Below are 18,624 nucleotides of genomic sequence, written 5' to 3' on the forward strand. Positions count from 1 at the left end.
GAGATGGAGGCCATGATGGTCTCCCAAAGTGATGAATGCTGCAGAAGTGAGAATATCAGCCTCTAGGAGAGGCTGGAGGCCCAGCACAGAGGAGGTCTGATCTGCAACCTTAAGGATGAGAACAGTGAAACTAGAGGAACAAGGAAATCTCAGCCTCACCACAAGCAGCCCCAATGTAAAGGAAATAAAGAGTACATGGGTGATGGAGAGGTCAGTTTGTGCTGGCACATGGCACCACTGCAGCATTGCAAGGTGCTGTCTGCACTTCTATGCACCTCCCTTTCCTCCCACCCACCCTAAGATTTACAGCAGGAATCCCCCTCCCAGGACAGCCTCTACTCCCTCCTAGTGGCTTCAAGCCTCTGGCAGAGCCTTGCTCGGTGCAGGACATGGAGGATGAAAATGGCCAGCGGAAGAGTGATGGGAGGCTGTGATAAGACCCACAGCCTCGCCCTTCTTTGTGCGCCCAGTGTTTCTGGTGAGTCATGCCATCAGCCCAAATTTATGCCCTCAGCTCTGCTGTGCTCCAACCAGCTTTCTTTTTAACCTTTTCAGGGTCAACATGCAACACCCACCACCAAGCCAGGATGGATCCAAAGGTGATGACTTGGATCCATCTTTGGTCCATCGAGGCTTGAAGTTGGTAAAGGGTGCTGTGATGTGAAGTAGATGAAGATTATGCCAAGTGATGTAGGCAGCCACCTCCAGGAGGCACCAGAGATATCCTCACAGATCCCAGCTTCTCTTGGTAAAAATGTGTGATTCCTAGTGAAGCATTAGTTCTTCAATGCTTTCTGCTTTTGCTGCATTTTTTGACTGTGCTGTGCTTTTTGTGTTCCTACACAAACACTTCTTGGAGTATCTTCAAACCTTCACCCACATTAAGGCTGCCACCGCACAGAATCATAGAGTGACTTAGGTTGGAAGGGACCTCAAAGATCACCTAGTTCAACCCATGCCTCAGACCAGGCTGCAGAATGCTAGACCAAGCACTAGATCAGGATGCCAAGGGTCCCATCCAGCCCGGCTGTGGGTCTCTCCCAGTGCTCTTTGTAGAGGAGCTGAGCTGGACATCAGGATCAGCCCCTCTGCTGTGTTCAATCCCCTCCATGACCTTGGCAAGCCAGGGTTACGGAACCAGCAGCCTGGAGATTTCCTGTTAGCGTCACAAGGAGGGCTCCACATTTCCTTGTGATCCTTTGTGTGTCCGTGCTATTTCAGGTCCCACCTTTTTTCTTCAGCTCCCACCCACAACTCCCTCTGGGTGGGGTCTTCCCGGATCATTGGGAGCTCCATGTATACACACGCATTACGTATGTCCATACATTTGTATAGCTGTGCATGCAAGTGGAGCCTTTGGGCAATGGCTGGACATGACGCCCTTGGCAGGAGGCTTGGGACTATTCTTTAAGTGGGGAGAGCCTAGGAAGGGAAGGACACATCTCACCCTCCCTCCTATTCAAAACTATTTAAAGACTGACTGGTACAGAGTTGCTTTCCCACCAAGTGGCCCCAGAGACGATGTGGCTTTAAAGCTGTGTAATCAGATCAACTTCTATTGTTGGCAAATTTGTAATTGCTTCATTATTTAACTATCCAGAAGCAATTGGTTTTATAGGGTAAAAAGAACATCCATTTCAGCTCCTTTATTTTTACTTTTTTTTAATAAGTGTGTTGGGACTCAGTTTCTACTTGAAGAACTTTTGTTCTTCAAACTCAGCAGCTCCTGCTCTCCCTGTCCTTAACATAAAACACATGATCACAGGAATCAGTGATGAAAGATGCAAACAGGGAGAGATGACCTTTTTCAGTACTTTCCTGATGGAGGATTCTTCTGCACAGCATATTTGTTATGCAATTCTCTCTTTGCTGCTGTGGGCAGGAACGCAGATGAGCCTTAACCATTTCCCCTCCGAGAGGAAGGATGCTCTTCTAAGAATGATGCACTGCTCATCCTTGCTCAGCCATAGCTCTCCAAAATTACCCTGGTGATATATTTAATCTATCCCTCCCACACTTTCCCCATCCCCACACACAAAACCATATGGATTCCATGTGGAGGAGCTGTCTTCACTTACAGGCCAGTCTAACACCTTGCTTACCAGGGCCCCAATCTTGGTTGGGTGCCACAGCAATACAAATAATTAATAATACTAATTCCCATGAGAGTCTATTACATTATAATTCAACTTCCTCCCAAACAATAGCTCCTCTTCCTTGCTTTGTGTGTTCTTCAAAAGAAGCGGCTGCTGTGCTTTAGGGCTGGGACAGCAGTCGAGGTAAACATACACCAAGCACTCCTGCTCAGCTGGGCCTGGGCAGCAAAGAAAGATAAATCTGATTTCAGACAATTGCATTGTGGACAGGAAAAAAATAAAATAAAATTGGGGCTTTAATGGAAATCGTAACCTGGCAGCACCAAACAGTATTTATTCTGAGAAGTCTCTTAGGGCATTTTTATTCCGTATCTACAGGATAATCTCACTCAGAATGGCAGTAAGAATAAGAAATGATGACAGCAGAAGTGCCCACTGATCTCAGGCATTCAAAACCTCTTCGTCTACGAAGCAGTGAAGGCTGCAGCCCCTGGTCCCAACACTGCAGTTGAGGGACGCTGAGATTTATGGTGGATGTGCAGATTGCTGGCACAGTGCTTGGACATTTCCCTGTTTATGTGTGGGTACTGTGCCTTTACCACCCAAAAAGTGCATAAAGGGAAAGATGAAAAGATGACTCATAAGCGAGTAGAAATATATGCTTTGTCTGCAGACAGTTCTGGGTTGAAGTTGGTCCATCCACTGGGTGCATGGGCCAGGCAAATTGTCCTTCATGGGGCATATGGGACGTGGAAGCACCCCAGTGCCATGGATTGAGGTGCAATACCAAACTCAAAAGCAGGGATACCAAAATATTGTGTGTCCAACTAAAGCTGGATGGCAATACAGATTGGCCATCCTACAATGGTTTGAGCTGGTTCATGTTGGTGCAGAATGGGCTCTGGATGGAATGTCTTGATGGCCTTAGGTCCTTCTTTAAACATGTATCAGGCTCTGAAGCATATGGTGGCATATCTCTGAGATGGTTTGTCCATTGCTAGGAAAAGGAATATAGGCTTACACAGCAAGTAGCAATGGTGGAGAAAGAAGGCAGCTCTCACTAATAAGCTGGCCAACTGTCCTGTCTTGATGCTTATGAAAAACAATGCACATTCTGGCCAAGACAGAGCCTGCAACAGTTTTAATTAGTGAAATCAAATGTGGTTTTGTCATAGGAGATGAGACACAACCAGGACCAGCCAGCTGGGTTCTTGGCTGCTGAGTGACATTGTCTTTCCAGCCCAGTGACCTCATTGTTATGAGTCAATAGGGGAACAATGTTGTTCTCCCAGCAAGGAGTGGGATTCCTGTGTGGTTAGAGCCAAGCAGAAGAGCATGGGAAGTTGTAGGATGTCACTAGGTCGAGGATTCAGCATTTTGCACACAGTTCAAACAAGCTGTGGCATTATTGTATGTTGAAAAATACAAGTATGGCATGCAACAGGGGTCATATTCAGCTCCTCAAAAAACTCAACATCTGTCCCTGGACCAGAAGGTCTAGGTAGTGGGTTTGAGCATGAATAGAATCAGTGGTTAGGAGAAGAAATACTACATGGCATCTTGCAGAAAGGAGAGCTCGCAGTACCCATACTCCTGGGGCTCTGAATGGAACAAAATGTGCATCTGTGTTAGCTTTGGAGCTCAGGGCTTCAGTGACATCTGCCTGCCACCAAAATCCTTCTCCCTCCTGGCTGCAAAGTGGCATGGCCATGTCTGGCAGTCGTGCAGCAGTCAGGCATGACAGGGCAAGGGAAGGGAGCAAAGGGAGTAAAGGAAGCAGGAAGGAAGAAGGAGCTGCACCCCCTCCCTGTTGTTAATCATCCTCCCCTTTCGCTTTACAAAAGCTGTCAGGTCTGCAAACACCATACTGGTTCATTACCTCGAAGAGGGCAGAGCAGTGGGCAGAAAAGGAGGACTGGTGCTGGGCTTGATGATATTATCCAAATTACTCTGCTCCTGGAACTGCAGAGACAGGATCACTGCTTATAGCACAGCAGTGATGCTCTGACAAATCAGTTTGGGTGTTTCTTTTAGAGAAGTGACCTAAAGTTATGATGGAGCGGCAGATGGGGAAAAAAAAGTGACTGCAGGTTGGGTCCTTGATGGGACCTGCAGAAAGCCACCAGAAGAATGATGGATGGGGCACTGAGCTGGGATTCAGTGGGTACTACTGGTGGTAATCCTGGGGAGCAGTAATGGGAAGAAAGAGGGACAGCAAATACAGCGCATGCTGGGCTACATGTGGTACACCAGAAAAGGCTGCTGCTGTTTGAACAATTCTGTCTGCAAGTGATCACTGCCAATTCAAAGCAGTCTTGTTGCAAGAACTACTCTGTGAGACACAAGAAAAGCAGCACTTTCAATTACAGAAGGGCAGAAGAGACAACTGAAAATCCACACAGCACTTTAAGGAAAGCACCATCAGCTCCTCCAGATGTATCTGGTTATTATTATCAGGGCAAAACAGCCTTTGACTTCAGTCAGGACAGCTCTCAGAAATCAGGCATTGGACATGCTGATCATGGAAGCAAAGGAGAGCTGAGGCTTCAAAAGCAAACAGTGACTTTTAGCAATGCTTGGTATTGACCATTGTTATTATACAATTACTTAACTAGCAAACCTGTCATCCGCTCTCCCAAATAGGAGAAGAACCATGCAGAATCAATGAATCACCACGACCATGAGATCATCAAGTTCAACACACCACAACCATGCCCACAAAAGCATGTCCCTAATAGAATCATCAAGGTAAGAAACGACCTCTAAGAAAAGAAACTGGCTCACACCACACCAGCTGCAGCTGTACCCAAAAGGTGACATTTATTGCTATTAAACAAACACTTTAGTCTTCCCTCCCTGGAAGCATTCAAGGACAGGCTAGATGGGGCTTTGAGCAGCCTGGTCTACAGTGAGGTGTTCCTGCCTATAGCAAAGGGGTTGGAATTAGATGATCTGAAAGGTCCCTTCCAACCCAAACCATTCTATGATTCTATGAATTTACGTCATCAAGAAGAGCAAACCTTCTTTTCCCAGTCTCATAGGCTTCATGGTTTAGCTATGAGTTGAACAGGGCCAAGACAACTTGCAGACTTTGAACTTAGGGATACATAGTGAGGTCCAAGTGGCAGTGAGTTGCTATAACAAGCCATTCCCTGCCTTATGGGGGGAAAAATATGGGAAAAATATGTGAAATCTACAGGCACCTCATAATCACCTGTCCATCACAGAAAAGGATAGTCCTGTTGCACAAAACTGTGGCTGTTGCTAAGTATATTCTCCTGCCAGACCTGAGCAGAGGCAAAATCTTATTCCCTTGTTGCCTGCTGTGCTCACACCAAACCAAAATCCCCACATAAACGACTCAAGAGCTGCACCTTCCTCACCCCTCTCTTAGTCAGTAAAGATGGAAACAAAGCCCTGCCCTCTGAGCTGGATTAGCAGGAAACCTCCCGAAAAAGCCAGCTGGGCTGGGGGCAGCCCTTGGCGCTGCTGCCAGCAAGGAAAGCAGCTTACATCACTACAGGTTGGAGCAGCCCCACAAAACACACTCGTGGGAAGACAAAGCGTAGAGCTACCACCGAATTCCTCCAGCTCAAACACAAACACCAAACTGCCAGCACTCCTTCGGCAGGGCTCTCCTAGGAGTACTTCTCACCAAGTTCACAAGCTACGCGTGAATTTGGTAGTTTACAAAATCTGTATCTTAGCTGAGGGCTTTCAGCCCATAGCAGCCCTGTTCCTGGGGCAGGATCCTGTGGGCGTTTGGAGGTTAGGGCTGGAAGCACCTCTGTGATCGTTATGCCAAAAAATCCTGCAGGCAATTAGAAAAGGAAGCTGGAAAAGCAGAGTGCAATCGCCCAGCATCAAAATTTTCCTTCCTCTTCTCATCAAAAACGCAGCAAGGCCCTCAGCAATCACCAGCCAGCTCAGAGCTTGGCATCTTCGAGTTGTGTCGAAAACGCAGCTCCTTGCATTCTTCTCCACTTTCTCCTTCATAAGCACCGTGATGCAGCTCTGCACACAGCCTGATGCCTATTGAGCTGCTCGCTCTGTGCTCTGAGATGGAGCTTCTGTGCTTCTATCAGCAATGTGGATGAGCCGCCGTAATCTCTGTTTCTAATGGGATCAGAGGAACGACAGCCTTGCACCTTCAGGGGCTGGCTGTGCCACCAGAAACCCTTAAGATCCCCCAAAACTTTACCCTGTGCAGGTGTCAGCTACCCATGGCCAGACTTTACAGAGCACAGAAGAGCTGGATTTCATTTTTAAAATTTTTTTTTGTTTTAACAGAGAAATAGCTCTTTCCTTTCTCAGCTCAGATTTCTGCATTTCTCACCCCATTACTGGACCATACAAATTATATGACCCTCAGGAGACAACACACCCTGCTGCAACGCAGCCTTAGATGCCTGCCTTTCATTGACCACCAGTCCACCCTTCCTCTTGTGTCACTTCCTTAGCAGAAAGAACAGCTTTATTTTCCCCAAGTTAGCTGCCTTAAATTGCCCTCACCAGTTGAGGCCACGACTGGGAGGAACACCAACAAAGCAAATGTGGATACTGATGGATGGTAGGCTTTGTCTTTGATCACACGGCACACAGTGGTGGAAGTATTGGCCATCCTTGCCCTCATTAAGTAACACCACCCAATCTGCTATCAGCCCTCTCCTTGATGGAAAGCCCCACAGAAAAAGCAGTTTAGTGAGATGGTATATTACAGGCTAGATTTTGAGAACTGTTCTGCATGACAGCACTTCACTGTAGTATGGCTGTCCTGAGACACTGATACACCCAATAGCCTGTGAAGGATTTGGCCTGGAGAAGCACAAAGTGAGGGCTGCAAGATCCAGCCCAGGGCCTGAATGGTCTTAATGCATCCTTTGCCATGAGCTGCCTCCAGCTGTGACACTTCAGGCAATTTTAGCAATCTTAACTGATGTATCTTGGCAGAGATGCCTCCATACAATGGAGTTGATACCCCAATAGCTGCAACAGATACATGCAGAACAGTGATGGCACGAGCAGCAACCACAACCATCTTGGTGGCAATGATCATGCTGAACAGCCTCCTAATGAAAACATCCTTTGAGAGCATCTTCCTATGGTGAGGAGCTCAAGACACTGCAATATCATATCATCAAATTGTTTTCTTTTTGTTTGTTGCCTTAAACATGATGTTTAATCATCAAGCCAACTGGAGAAAGCGTTCTCGTGTAGGATCATCAGAGAGATGGATCTAAATGGCCCAGCTGAGAGGTTCCAGGTTCCCCCAGGTTTCACACAGTTGTCTATTAATAGGGTTTTACTTCAGAAAAAAGAAAGGGGGTTGAATTTACTACTCCTTGTGCTTCCAAGATCCCCATGATGGCCATGCAGTGCGCCTGGGTGGGAGCTCACCAGGATCTGCCAGGCTACACTGCTCTCCTGGATGCAAGAACTGCTCCAAGCTGCCGTTCCATGGGGAAGAAAGACCTGCACTGCCATGGGTCACTGTCCTGGCAAGGTGAGGTCAACTCCTATTTTTTGAAAGGATGATGTGAATAGCATCAAACAGGAAATATATACATATACATTACAACCAATACACTGCGCTAAGTATAAATGGAACATCCATGGCACTTGGGGATTTGGAATTTTTCAGCACTAAATGAAGATGGGATTTGGATGCAACACAAAAACTGGTGAGCCAATTAAAGACAGTTAACCCTAATCCTAACCTTTTTTTTTTTTTCTTTTTCCCTTTTTTTCCTTTCTTTTTTTTTTCCAGTGCCCCAGCCTCTCTGCATATAATAGAAAGACTCATTCAGCAATTCCACCAATGGTTAATTTTAAACTGTGAAAGCAACTGGGAACTGGCAGCTGAAAAATAAAATAGCCTTCTCTCCTGTTTTAAACAGTAAAAGTGAGATTTAAGAGAACAACTCCTGTTTATTCACAACCCCCCAGGGACAAGAAACAATTCATTTCAGTCACTAACTCCATCTGAGATTGACACTTGAGATTTGCTCAATACGTTTCTTAGTTTTAATCTTGAAAGCATGTTGAAAAGTGTATGTGTTAGGTATCCAAGTCCTTGGTTGCCTGATGTATCTTAAAAGAATTTTAAATGCTGTTTCACATCTGTCAGTTTAACAGAAATTTCACTCATGAGTGAAGAGTGATTGCCTGCAATGAGCCCAAAGTTAGCGCCGTTCATCATTTCCTAGGGAGACCTGAAAGATGTACACATTAAAAATCAAAACAGAGTGGTGGCAGCCTATATAGCTGTTTAAACAAATATGTTCAAAGTGTGACTACCCAGTTAGAAAATACAGCTGAAAGGTAACAGCAGGCTGTAAATCTCCATGTTTTACAGTGAGCAACCAAGGGGAATCAACCTTGCGTAAGGGATATAGCTATGAATTGGAAATGAAAAGCATGATTAAAATGAAATCATTCCAATAAAGACGTTTTGCTTCCTTATTTTAAACCATGATTGAAATTCCTACTTTAAGCCACATCAATTTAAATCAAAGCACTTTGCAATAAAAGGAAGTTTTGAACCCTTTGTGAGGTTTTAATGAGAAAAAGCACGTTCCTGTATTGAATGTGGATAATGGGGATTCATTGGTACCTCAAGGACCTGTCTTAGAAGCCTACAAATTGCACAGAGTGAGAGTTTGGAGGGTTTGTTTTTTTTCAGCCATCTGGGAAGAACTTATGTTCAATAGTAGGGTGTTGTAAGAAGCTCAGAATGCATCTTTTTTACAATACTTTACATGATTATCCAAGATGGGAAAATTTATCACCTGTACCAAAGAGGTCAGCATCTACATGTGAATTACCCGAGGCTCAGGCAAGTGAGGCACTGATGATCTCGAGAGCCACTGGGGTATGCTGAGATTAACTTCTGTGTGCTTGAAAATTGAGGTCAAGAGGGTGATTTGCCTGCTGGCCTCACATCCAATCGGATGTCATCTCTCGTTTTGCTCATGGTTTGCCTCGGTTGCCTCTTGGCTTTGCCAGGAGCCCAATGGCAGGTGCAGGCTCATTCCATCTGTATCACACTGCACTGCTGCAATCCAACCTTCCATTGCCATGGATGCTTTCGGTGTGCTTATAGCATTGCTTTAACTTGGCATCAAACCATGCGCATTTTGAAAGAGGCGCTGCCCTGCAAGAATATGAACACTGTCACGGCGTGCTGAGCCAGATCAGAGAACTGATCCATCTGAAAACACAGCATTATTAAAAAAAAAAGAAAAAGAAAAAAAAAAAAGAGCAGGGTGGGAGCTGTTTTGTGCATTTACTGCGAGTTATTATGTTCTCCATCTTGCCAAGAGAAACCTGTGGGAACAAACTGATGCAGGCTCTGAAACCAAATCAGGTCACCATCAGCTACAGAGGGAGAACACGGCCAAAAGATTTCATGAAATAAAATGCTGGGTTGCAAGTGGTGCAATAGCAATCTCTATTGAAAAGGCTTAATAGTAGCCCACCTAGAACATGATAGAAAACGTTCTTCTCTTGACTGTGCCTTAGGCATCTATTCTGTTGGTTGATAAATTAGAAAGGACCAACAAGGACAGCTATAATTTGCAGAATCATAGAATCGTTTGAGTTGGAAGGGACCATTAAAAGCCATCTAGTCCAACTCCCCTGCAATTGGGGCACCCACCACCAATGTGGGCAACCTGTGCCAGTGCTTCACCACCCTTATTGGAGCAGGATGCCAGATACAGGGGTATAATTGCTTATTTAGAATACGTATATATTTAATAACACTCCTCAGAAGTTCTGAACATACTTGCATGCTGCCAGTGACAATGCTAAGCCTCAGACACAATGAAGTGAGCATAAAAAATACATGCTTCATACCCATCAAACCTTTAACTTCATGCTGACCCTCTTTTACAAAACTAAGAATCATAGAATCATAGAATCACCAAGGTTGGAAAAGACCTAAAAGATCATCCAGTCCAACCGTTCACCTATTCCCAATAGCTCCCACTAAACCATGTCCCTCAACACAACACAACCTCCTGCAGTCAGCTGGGAGGGTGACTTTTTTAGATACAACCCATTCAATTATTTTTAAAACAACTGATTAAACGTTTTAAATCATCCCCATCAAGCCTATTCGGCTCCTCACTAAGAAAGCTACAGAAGAGCTGAGGAATGCAGCACGTCTCTTGCTCGTGGGTCCACCTCAGCTCCTGGTACTGCTGCAACCATTTGCGATTATCCAGGGAAAAGCTGTATCAATACAGCTGATGCTAATTGGATACGTGCTGGGGAATGCAGTGCACCGCTTTGCCCACTCTGCCCTTTCTCACAGTCGAGGAACACAGTGCCGTGATAAGCAAGGTGTAATAGTCACCCTGAAAGCCATCCAGGCAGTTTCATTTAAACTTTGGACATTTTTTTTTCCTCACTGCGTTTGTGGTGGAATTTCTTATCTCACCCTTCTGCCTTCAGACTCTGGGGGGGAAGAAAAAAACAACGTGTTTGTTATCACGCTTCAAAGAAAGGACTTTTTCAAACACAGTTTCTCCAAAACCTGCAAGTCCTTTCAAATTCACTCTGCCAGAGTTAGAAATCTGGCATTCTCTCTTGGACTGTGTTTAGCAGAAACCACTTAGAATAAATGCCTGATAAGCGTGTCTCCTCCTTTCTTACAATAGCCAGCACGCAGATTTAATGTATCTTTAAGTACTACAGCTGAATAACTCTAAGACAGTTTCTACCTCCTTCAGTTGGAATTACTAAAATCAATTAAGGCGGGGAGAGAAAAATTCAGCCTTTGTCATTAATAACTAAGGCCTTATGCTACCACTGCAAAATGACCTTCTCCTCTCTAACACCATGCACGTGTGCTGGAAGACCAAAGCTGCAATTTGCAATTCTTTGCGATTGAATTTGCAAAGAAAAAAAAAAAAAAAAAAAAAAAAACCTGCTGGATTAATCCAACTTTTATTTTGGGTGCTAAGAATATGAAGCCAACCTCAGGGCAACATCTACAATGGGAGTAACTCAAAAATAAAACATTAACTGTTCCATTTTGGAAATCCCACCTGCCTGTTTCTAAGGCACACGTCCTGCACTCAGGTTCAAACACAGCCTTGATTTAAACCCAAAGACTGCTCTTCCCACCTGCCTTACAAGCTGCAGTCCTTATGGTGAGCTCCTGACCCACCAAGAACACATCTCCAAACCCACATTTTTGGACGTTTCTAAACAGATACTGTTAAGCAAGATCAGTATTTCTGAGGGCAGATCCTGGATGCTTTTGGTGTAACATAAACCCTGCAGGGCACCATCCATGGACATACAAATCTCTAGTGTCTAAATCATAGAATCATTACAGTTGGAAAAGACCACTAAGGTCATCCAGTCCAACCATCAACCCACGCCCACCATGCCCACTAACCATGTCCCTCAGTGCCACATCTGCCCTTTTCTTGAACACCGCTCTACCACCTCCCTAGGCAGCCTGTTCCAATGCCTCATCACTCTTTCTGAGAAGAAACTTATATCCAACCTGATCTCCCCTAGCACAACTTAAAGTCATTCCCTCTTGTTCTATTGCTGTTAACAGGGGGAAAAGGCCAACCCACACCTCGCCACAACCTCCTTTCATGTCACTGTAGACAACAGTAAGGTCTCCCTGAGCCTCCTCTCTTCCAAACTGGACAATCCCAATTCCCCTCCGCATATGACCTGTTTTCCAGAACATTCACAGTTACACTGCACTTTTTCAGACTCATTCATCTCCTTACACACCTGAATTCTCTCCAGAATAAGGGGATGGTGGCCCCATCACTATGTTGAACAGTGGTGCCTTGGACAAGCCATGTACAAGTTGAGCCATGCTAAAAGCCACATCACAACATGGGGAGCACAGTGCATTCAGACACTGCCTTTTTGCAGCTGGTTTATTACGGATGCATACCTAAAACCAAGTGTTGTACCATAGCTGAAGGCTCTTTCCCATTCATTTGCCCTTCTGCTCTATTCCGGGCATTGAGGCGTCACGCTGAGTTAATTTTAATAAGTCTTTTGCATTCTCCCTGCCTCCTTGCAATACTTTGTCACCTAACTGTCACCAGCAGCACACACAACAGTAAGCACTCCTGGCCTGTGACCAAGAAAGCCACAACACGTGCATCATTTATGGGAAGCAACAGGTACTCGCTGCACGTGGAACAGCATGTGCTGCAAAGACAGTGATTTGCAAAGCAGCCACATGTGGTGATGAGAAAACTTCAGCAAGAAAATCTGTGCTCTGATAAGCAAATGATCAGTGGAGAATAATGGTGCCTTAAGGGTCTGGAGCAACTTCACTTTATATCTTGAAGCACAGAGGTTTTTTTCACAATAGGGTTGAGCAGGCATCCTGGCATTTGCTGGTTGCCAATAGGCCTCAGCAATTTTCAAAGAGCTGAGACTTCAGATTCTCTATGGCTCAAGTCCAGTATCCATGCAGCCCACCATGTAGCTCATGCCAAATATCCCACCTCAAAGCTTTGCACTACAAGTAGTAGTAGCAGGAATGCTACTACTGGCATTTTCCAGGACTCTCCAGAGCAATCATTATTTCTAGCACTATTTGCAATTCAAAACAGGCAGCTAACTTCAGGTGGGTTTAAACTCTAACGTAATGTGGTTTTGGATATGGACTAGTCCCACTGCTTAGGCACCTCAAAACTGGAGCTGTGACATGAGAAGAGCACTTCTCTCCTGTCTCCTTCCATCTTTCTCAGGGACCTCCAGAGCAAAGCACAGCAAAGCTTCTGCCAAGCACTACAGCAGAAATATGTGCAATTAGAGCCATTTAAACTTGACGAAGCTCCCAAATAATGAAGAATTCAGCATGACAAAGCACCTCAGGGTATGGGACACCATCACACCACCACAGTTTAGGGGAAAAGAGCAATTCTTTGGTCAAGCACCAATGGCACATAGAAAGGATTCAGCAGGGGGTTGGAACTACATCCACAAACACCAAGGCTGGTTGTCTCACAAGCTGCAATGCTGTCTCCCATCAAAGAATCCCAAGACAGGTTTCTATAGCACACAGCTCTGACATGGCTGTGCAACACCTGTGCAGAAAACAACAAACCACGCCCCAAATACTCCATAGTTTCAACCCCAACAGCTCCATCTTATGGGTGCTTAGCGCATTTTATGGCATGTGAGCTCATCCAAACACATTCAGCAGCAAGATGCACCCTGGTTTGTCCTCTGTGAAGCCAGGGGTTGGACTCAATGATCCTGATGGGTCCCTTACAACTCAGGATAGTCTATGATTCTACGAGCATAGGTGGCTGGAGAACAACAGCTGTGATGTTAAACACCTGGATTTAGTGGGAGGTGTCCTTTCCCATGGCAGGGGGCTCAAACTATGTGATCTTCAAAGTTCCTTTCAACCCAGACCGTTCTATGATTCTACGATTAACAGATGACTGTGTGCATCTTCTAGGATAACAATAATAACATAAGCAAAATTTGCTGAAGAGCTCTCTGAAAGGCAGGGCATGCACTGCAACTCAGGAACAACATCGTTACACAGAGATTGGCTGGTTATGGAAGGAGCTGTGCAGGCCATCAGTGCACACAAAGAGATTTTTGAGGAGGAAATTGGTAGGGGCATGAGAAAATACTCCAGAGAGCTTGTGAGATTACACATGCCTGCACATGGGGAATGGACCAAACAGGGCCACCTGGATTCCTACAGAGTTCAAGCCTTGCTGTGACGTTCAGGACTGAAGGTGAGGTGAATGCTTGGCTTGGTGTTCAGGAAAGGGTGTTTTGTGCCCCTGTGTGTGGGTTTGCACCAGGCTTGGTCCTAGCTGCCTGGACCATATGTGGAAGGAGCTACTGAAGGCACCATGGCTCTGGGTGCCATGGTAGATCTTCAGGGATAAGGCAAAGGGCCCACTTGGTGAAGGACTTGCAGCTGAGCAAGAAGGGGGCAAAATGCAATGCAGATGTGAGCAGGTGGGATGGATGCATCCTGTATGTGAATCCTGATAGCAAATCTCTGCTCTAGAAAAGTGATGTAACACCCAGAATAACACAGGGGATACTGCACAGCCTGAGGGATCCTCACTGACTGGAATTTAGTTTCCAAATCCCACTGTCCCAAAAGACTTCAGAGCTTGCTTGCACTGTGTTGGCATTCTTATGTCGTCTGGAGGGTGCAAGTGGGGATGGAAGATGTAGGATTTAAAGGGAAATAATAACTGAAGTGCAACCCAAACCTCTCTGCAAACGCTGAGAGCAGATATTTGCAGCCAGTCTCCTGCCACCACCAACATGAGTGATCACCAGCCTCCTCATCACAAGCCTTTAAAGCAACTCTCTGGAATTAAATCAGTGTATTGCATGGCTCCAGCTCCTTTCATCCAGGGACCTTCAAGCGCTTTACAAACAAGCCTTTAATTAAGCCTCCTAAAACAGACCCATGGGGTATCATTACTGAATCTGTTTTGCCACCGGGGAATCAAAGGTATTGCGCTGCTAAAATGGCAAGAGTTGGAAATGAGTTGCAAAAATCCCGTCAAAGTTCCTCCAGCAGTGACTGTATGAGAACACACGTTCTGCTTCAGTGCTGAATTTGAAACGCTTCAGTTAATGACTTTTTTCCTCCTGTTGGCACCCACCAATTTCCTGCTTCAGCCCATCTCAGCATTAGCATCCAATGAATCAGATGGATTTTAAGAATGCACGTCTTTGACAGCTTGTCTTGGACAAACACGAGCTCCGAGCACCAGGGAACCAGAGCAGCTTTTGGGAATGAAGAAGGCTGTTTTGGCAGCAGCCCGGAGATGTGTTTGTTTAGAGCCAGACAAAGGGCAAGGGCTGCTCCTGCCCTTAGGGCAGGTTTGAGCTTGGGGCTCTTCTTAATCCTCTGAGGATAAAACATATCGCTTTACTCTTCCTGATGCAATTCTGCTATTGTGCCCCCAGTGGGACAGAAGATCTAATAAGTAGGAGGAATAAATAAAATACCCTGGGAGCACGCTATAACTCCCCTCACAAGCTGTCTGAATTTCAAGATGTTATGTGCCCCATGTTTTACGTGCAGCATCTCTTGTGTGGAGTGGCTGTGCTTTGTCTGAGTGTGATTTTACTCTGATTTGTGGCAAAAGAGGAATGGGGGGGGGGGATCTTTTGAGAATCAGCTGCAAACCTGGAAGCAGCATTCACAGCGCCATTCGCAGCGAAACAGCTGTACCTCAAAGAGCTGCTCTTAAGAACTACAGTCCAATTCTGCTCTGCCCCAAACACAACCCTGTCACCTTCTCCTCACGGCAATAGAAACCATCCCAAAACCCAGCTCCCTGCTCACTCACGAGTTTCACATCCAAATTAAACAGAAAACAAGTGCAAGTGGCATTGAGCTCCATCCCAGTTACTCCTTTAAGCCACAAAAAAAACTTCTGGTTTCATTTACAAACTCTACTTCTGTCCAGTTTGGTGGAAAAAGAGGTGCACTACTTGAGTAATGCAGATGATTACGGTAGACAAGCACTGCTGGGACCAGCAGCAAGACCTGGCCAAGCAGTCATGCCCAAGTCCAAACACCCAGCTGCAAAGGAAGCCTATTTCGACCCCGAAGGAAGAAAATCCCGGTGCCAGCAACCAAGGAACAACATAAAAGCACCTCTAAGGAGCTTATTTCAAACCTTAGGAGCAGCAACTAATGGCAAGGAAATGCTGTTTTTTGAAGGATTTAATCAAATAATTTCCGAGAAATATGTAATAGGATCACTTGAGAGTGCTGTAGAAACAGGTCCCTCTATCTTCCCAGGGCACCATCCTGGAGCTGAAACCTGTTTTTGTCCCACTCTGCACTCCGCTCTGAAAAACAACACAAAACCTTCCAAGAAGCCAAATTCAGACAAATTTTGGCCAGCGTCAGAAAAACTGCATTAACAACTCATGCTTTATGCCAATATTAATGAGGCTGAGCCCTTTTAACGACAAGAGAATTTTCTTGCAAAGCCCACGTCAGCATCAGGAGGAGACGAGGACTTCCCACCTGCATGCCCACCACGACCAGATGCCACGAGGTGACACAGTAACACCCATGAGCAGCAGGACAATAAAACAGGGGCAGGCAGATTCCAGCCTGACCTCGGCCAGTAATTCCCCCTGCAGTTCAGACCCCAGGGCCCCCCCTTCTCTCCGCTTTTACCTCCAGAGAGATCCCGAGCTTTTGTTACCTTGAATCAAAGCCTGTTCAGCTCCCCGGAGGCTCCGCTGTTCGATGTGACCCAGAGCAAGATTTCACCTCCTCTTTTATTATTTTCACCCATTTCTCTCTGAATCAAGAGATCCCCCAACTCTTCCCTGCCTTTATTCCCCTCGGAAACAATCCGTGCATTTCACTTCCCCGCTACTTGTCTGTGCAATTTAAGACCATCACTCTGACAAAACCATCCCTCCCACAGCCATTCTCACAGCACCCCAGACAGCATCCACACCTCCGCTCCCCAACCTCCGCAATCCCTCCCAGCAAAGGGTCTCCACCACTCGACCTCCTTTACCCACCTCCAACACTGACTTTGCCATCTCCCCTCATCTTTTTCCCACCTCTCCACAAAGAAAAGGCACGGGCTCAATCCGGACAGCACCATGCACTCTGGATCTTTGCCACGATGCCTCCAACCTAAAGCAGAACCATGACTCCAACCCGAAGTCCAACCATGATGCCAATCCAACATCCAATCCACGACACCAACCCAAACTCCGACCACAACTGGGGCCCCGAAATTGCTGCATGAGGCTCAGTGCTCCATGCTCTCTTTTCCATACCGCCGCTCCAGTGCCCCACTGAAGGGCTTTGTGAAGAAGCAGCGCGTTCAGCTCACAGCGTTGCATAAAGGAACGAGCACTGCGGCGTGCTGCCTTATAGATTCGCGCCCGAAGTTGAGCTGCCGGTTGGCAATTAGAATGGTTTCCTGCACTTAGTTTCTAAACGAGAGGCTGAATAAAGCCAGATTCACGCACACACCACCCCGAGTGCTTTTTTTTACACCTTTCTTCCCCAATTGCTTCCAACGAGTAAAGAAGAAAGCAGAGAGGGAGGATGCTGGATGTGCGCATCACCCAAAAAAACAACAGCAAAAAAAAAAAAACCAACAAACCAGCAAAGCGAAGGCAAAACAGCGAGGCGGCTCCGGGTGCCACTTACCGTGCAGCAGCAGCGGGAGCAGCGGCAGCAGCAGCGGTGCCCGCATGGTGCTCTGTGCGGCCGTCCCCGCTTCGGCTCCCTGCGCTCTCCCCGTCGGGCGCCCGCTGCCCTCCCCCGGCCCCGCACCCGCTGCCCCCCCCGCAGCCGGGGGAGGTGCGCAGCATCCCAGGCCCGCCCTCGCCTCCGCCCCCTCGGAACCGGGGCTGGGGTTGGAGGGGGGGTTGTGAATGTCAGTTGATACAAGGGGATTTGAGGATGGAATTTGGGTTTGTTGTCCGGGCGGAGTTTTGTGGAGGGGTTGGGATGCGTGGAGGGGATTTGGGGTGTTTGTCGCAAGGAGGGGTTGGAAGGATTTGGGTTTTTTTTTAGTAGGGTGGGAGTCTGGGGGGGAATTTGGAGTTCCTGCTTGAGATAAGAGGTGATCTGGGGGTTAATTGGGATAAAATCTGGAGGAATTTGGGAGTGATTGGGTTATTCATTGAGATTAGGGGCATTCTGGGCTTTTATTGGGATGGGGGTCTGAGAGAGGATGTCTGGGTTTCCTCAATAGTGATTAGGTGAATATAGGAGTTATTTGGGGTAGAATTTAGGAGGAATTGGATTTCCTACATGGGAATGTATCTGAGGATTTTGTCTAAAGGGTGCTTGGGGAGATTTGGGGTTTTTACTGGGATGTGTGTTTGGGGTGGGATCTGGGCTGTCATAAGGGGTGATTTGGGGTTAGGGTAGATTTGGGGGTTTCTTAGGATAGAGTTTGGAGGGAGTTGGGTTTTCCATCTTCATGTGGATGTATTTGGGGTATTCATCAGGATGGAAGTTTGAGGGGTGGGAGGATTTGGATTCTCACCTACCCATCTACAGGTGGTGATTTGGGGGGTTCATAGAACTTGAGGGTAGAGTTTGGGTTTTCATCAGGATAGGGGTTTGCAGGGATTCTTGGTGGGATTGGAGGCATTCATGAGGATGAGAGCTTTAGGCAATTTGGGGTTTTTTACTGAGATTGGATTCTGGGAGAATGTCTGTGTTCCCCACCTGCCATAAGACATGGGCAATGGTTCTTTGGGGTAGAGTTTGGAGGGGGTTGGGCTTTCCATCTGGATGTGGAGGAACTTGGGGGATTGGGAATTTTTACTGGGATACAGTTTGGAGGGGAATTCGGGGCTTCCAACCCCCTGTAAGAGGCTAGATGGAGGGTCTGTGAAGCTTGGAGAGGAGGTTTGTGTTTTCATCAAACACACAAGAATGGAGGGCTGTGGGATTTGCCATTTTTATCAGGGTCTGATTGGATTTGGGATTTTCACCTGCAAGAAGTTGAAGTGCTGATTTGACGTTCTCATCTACATGAGG

General features: G+C 46.4%; 1 protein-coding gene across 7 annotated transcripts in view; it reads right to left on the reverse strand.

Annotated features, from left to right (window-relative positions):
* Positions 1 to 17,414, reverse strand: part of PODXL (podocalyxin like) — a 40,656-nt gene extending 23,242 nt beyond the window's left edge. For 6 of the 7 annotated variants that reach the window (XM_052680732.1, XM_052680729.1, XM_052680731.1 and 3 more), the window contains exon 1: positions 7,433 to 7,595. In XM_052680732.1, the coding sequence (XP_052536692.1) occupies positions 7,433 to 7,580 (148 nt within the window). In that variant the 5' untranslated portion in view covers positions 7,581 to 7,595. Of the gene's footprint in view, positions 1 to 7,432; positions 7,596 to 17,277 lie in introns of those variants that run through there. The other variant, XM_052680733.1, reaches the window with a different exon arrangement.
* Between the last annotated feature and the right edge of the window lie 1,210 nt (positions 17,415 to 18,624).

This window comes from Tympanuchus pallidicinctus, unplaced genomic scaffold (genome assembly GCF_026119805.1).
Source record: "Tympanuchus pallidicinctus isolate F22 unplaced genomic scaffold, pur_lepc_1.0 scaffold19, whole genome shotgun sequence".
Classification (NCBI taxonomy): domain Eukaryota; kingdom Metazoa; phylum Chordata; class Aves; order Galliformes; family Phasianidae; genus Tympanuchus; species Tympanuchus pallidicinctus.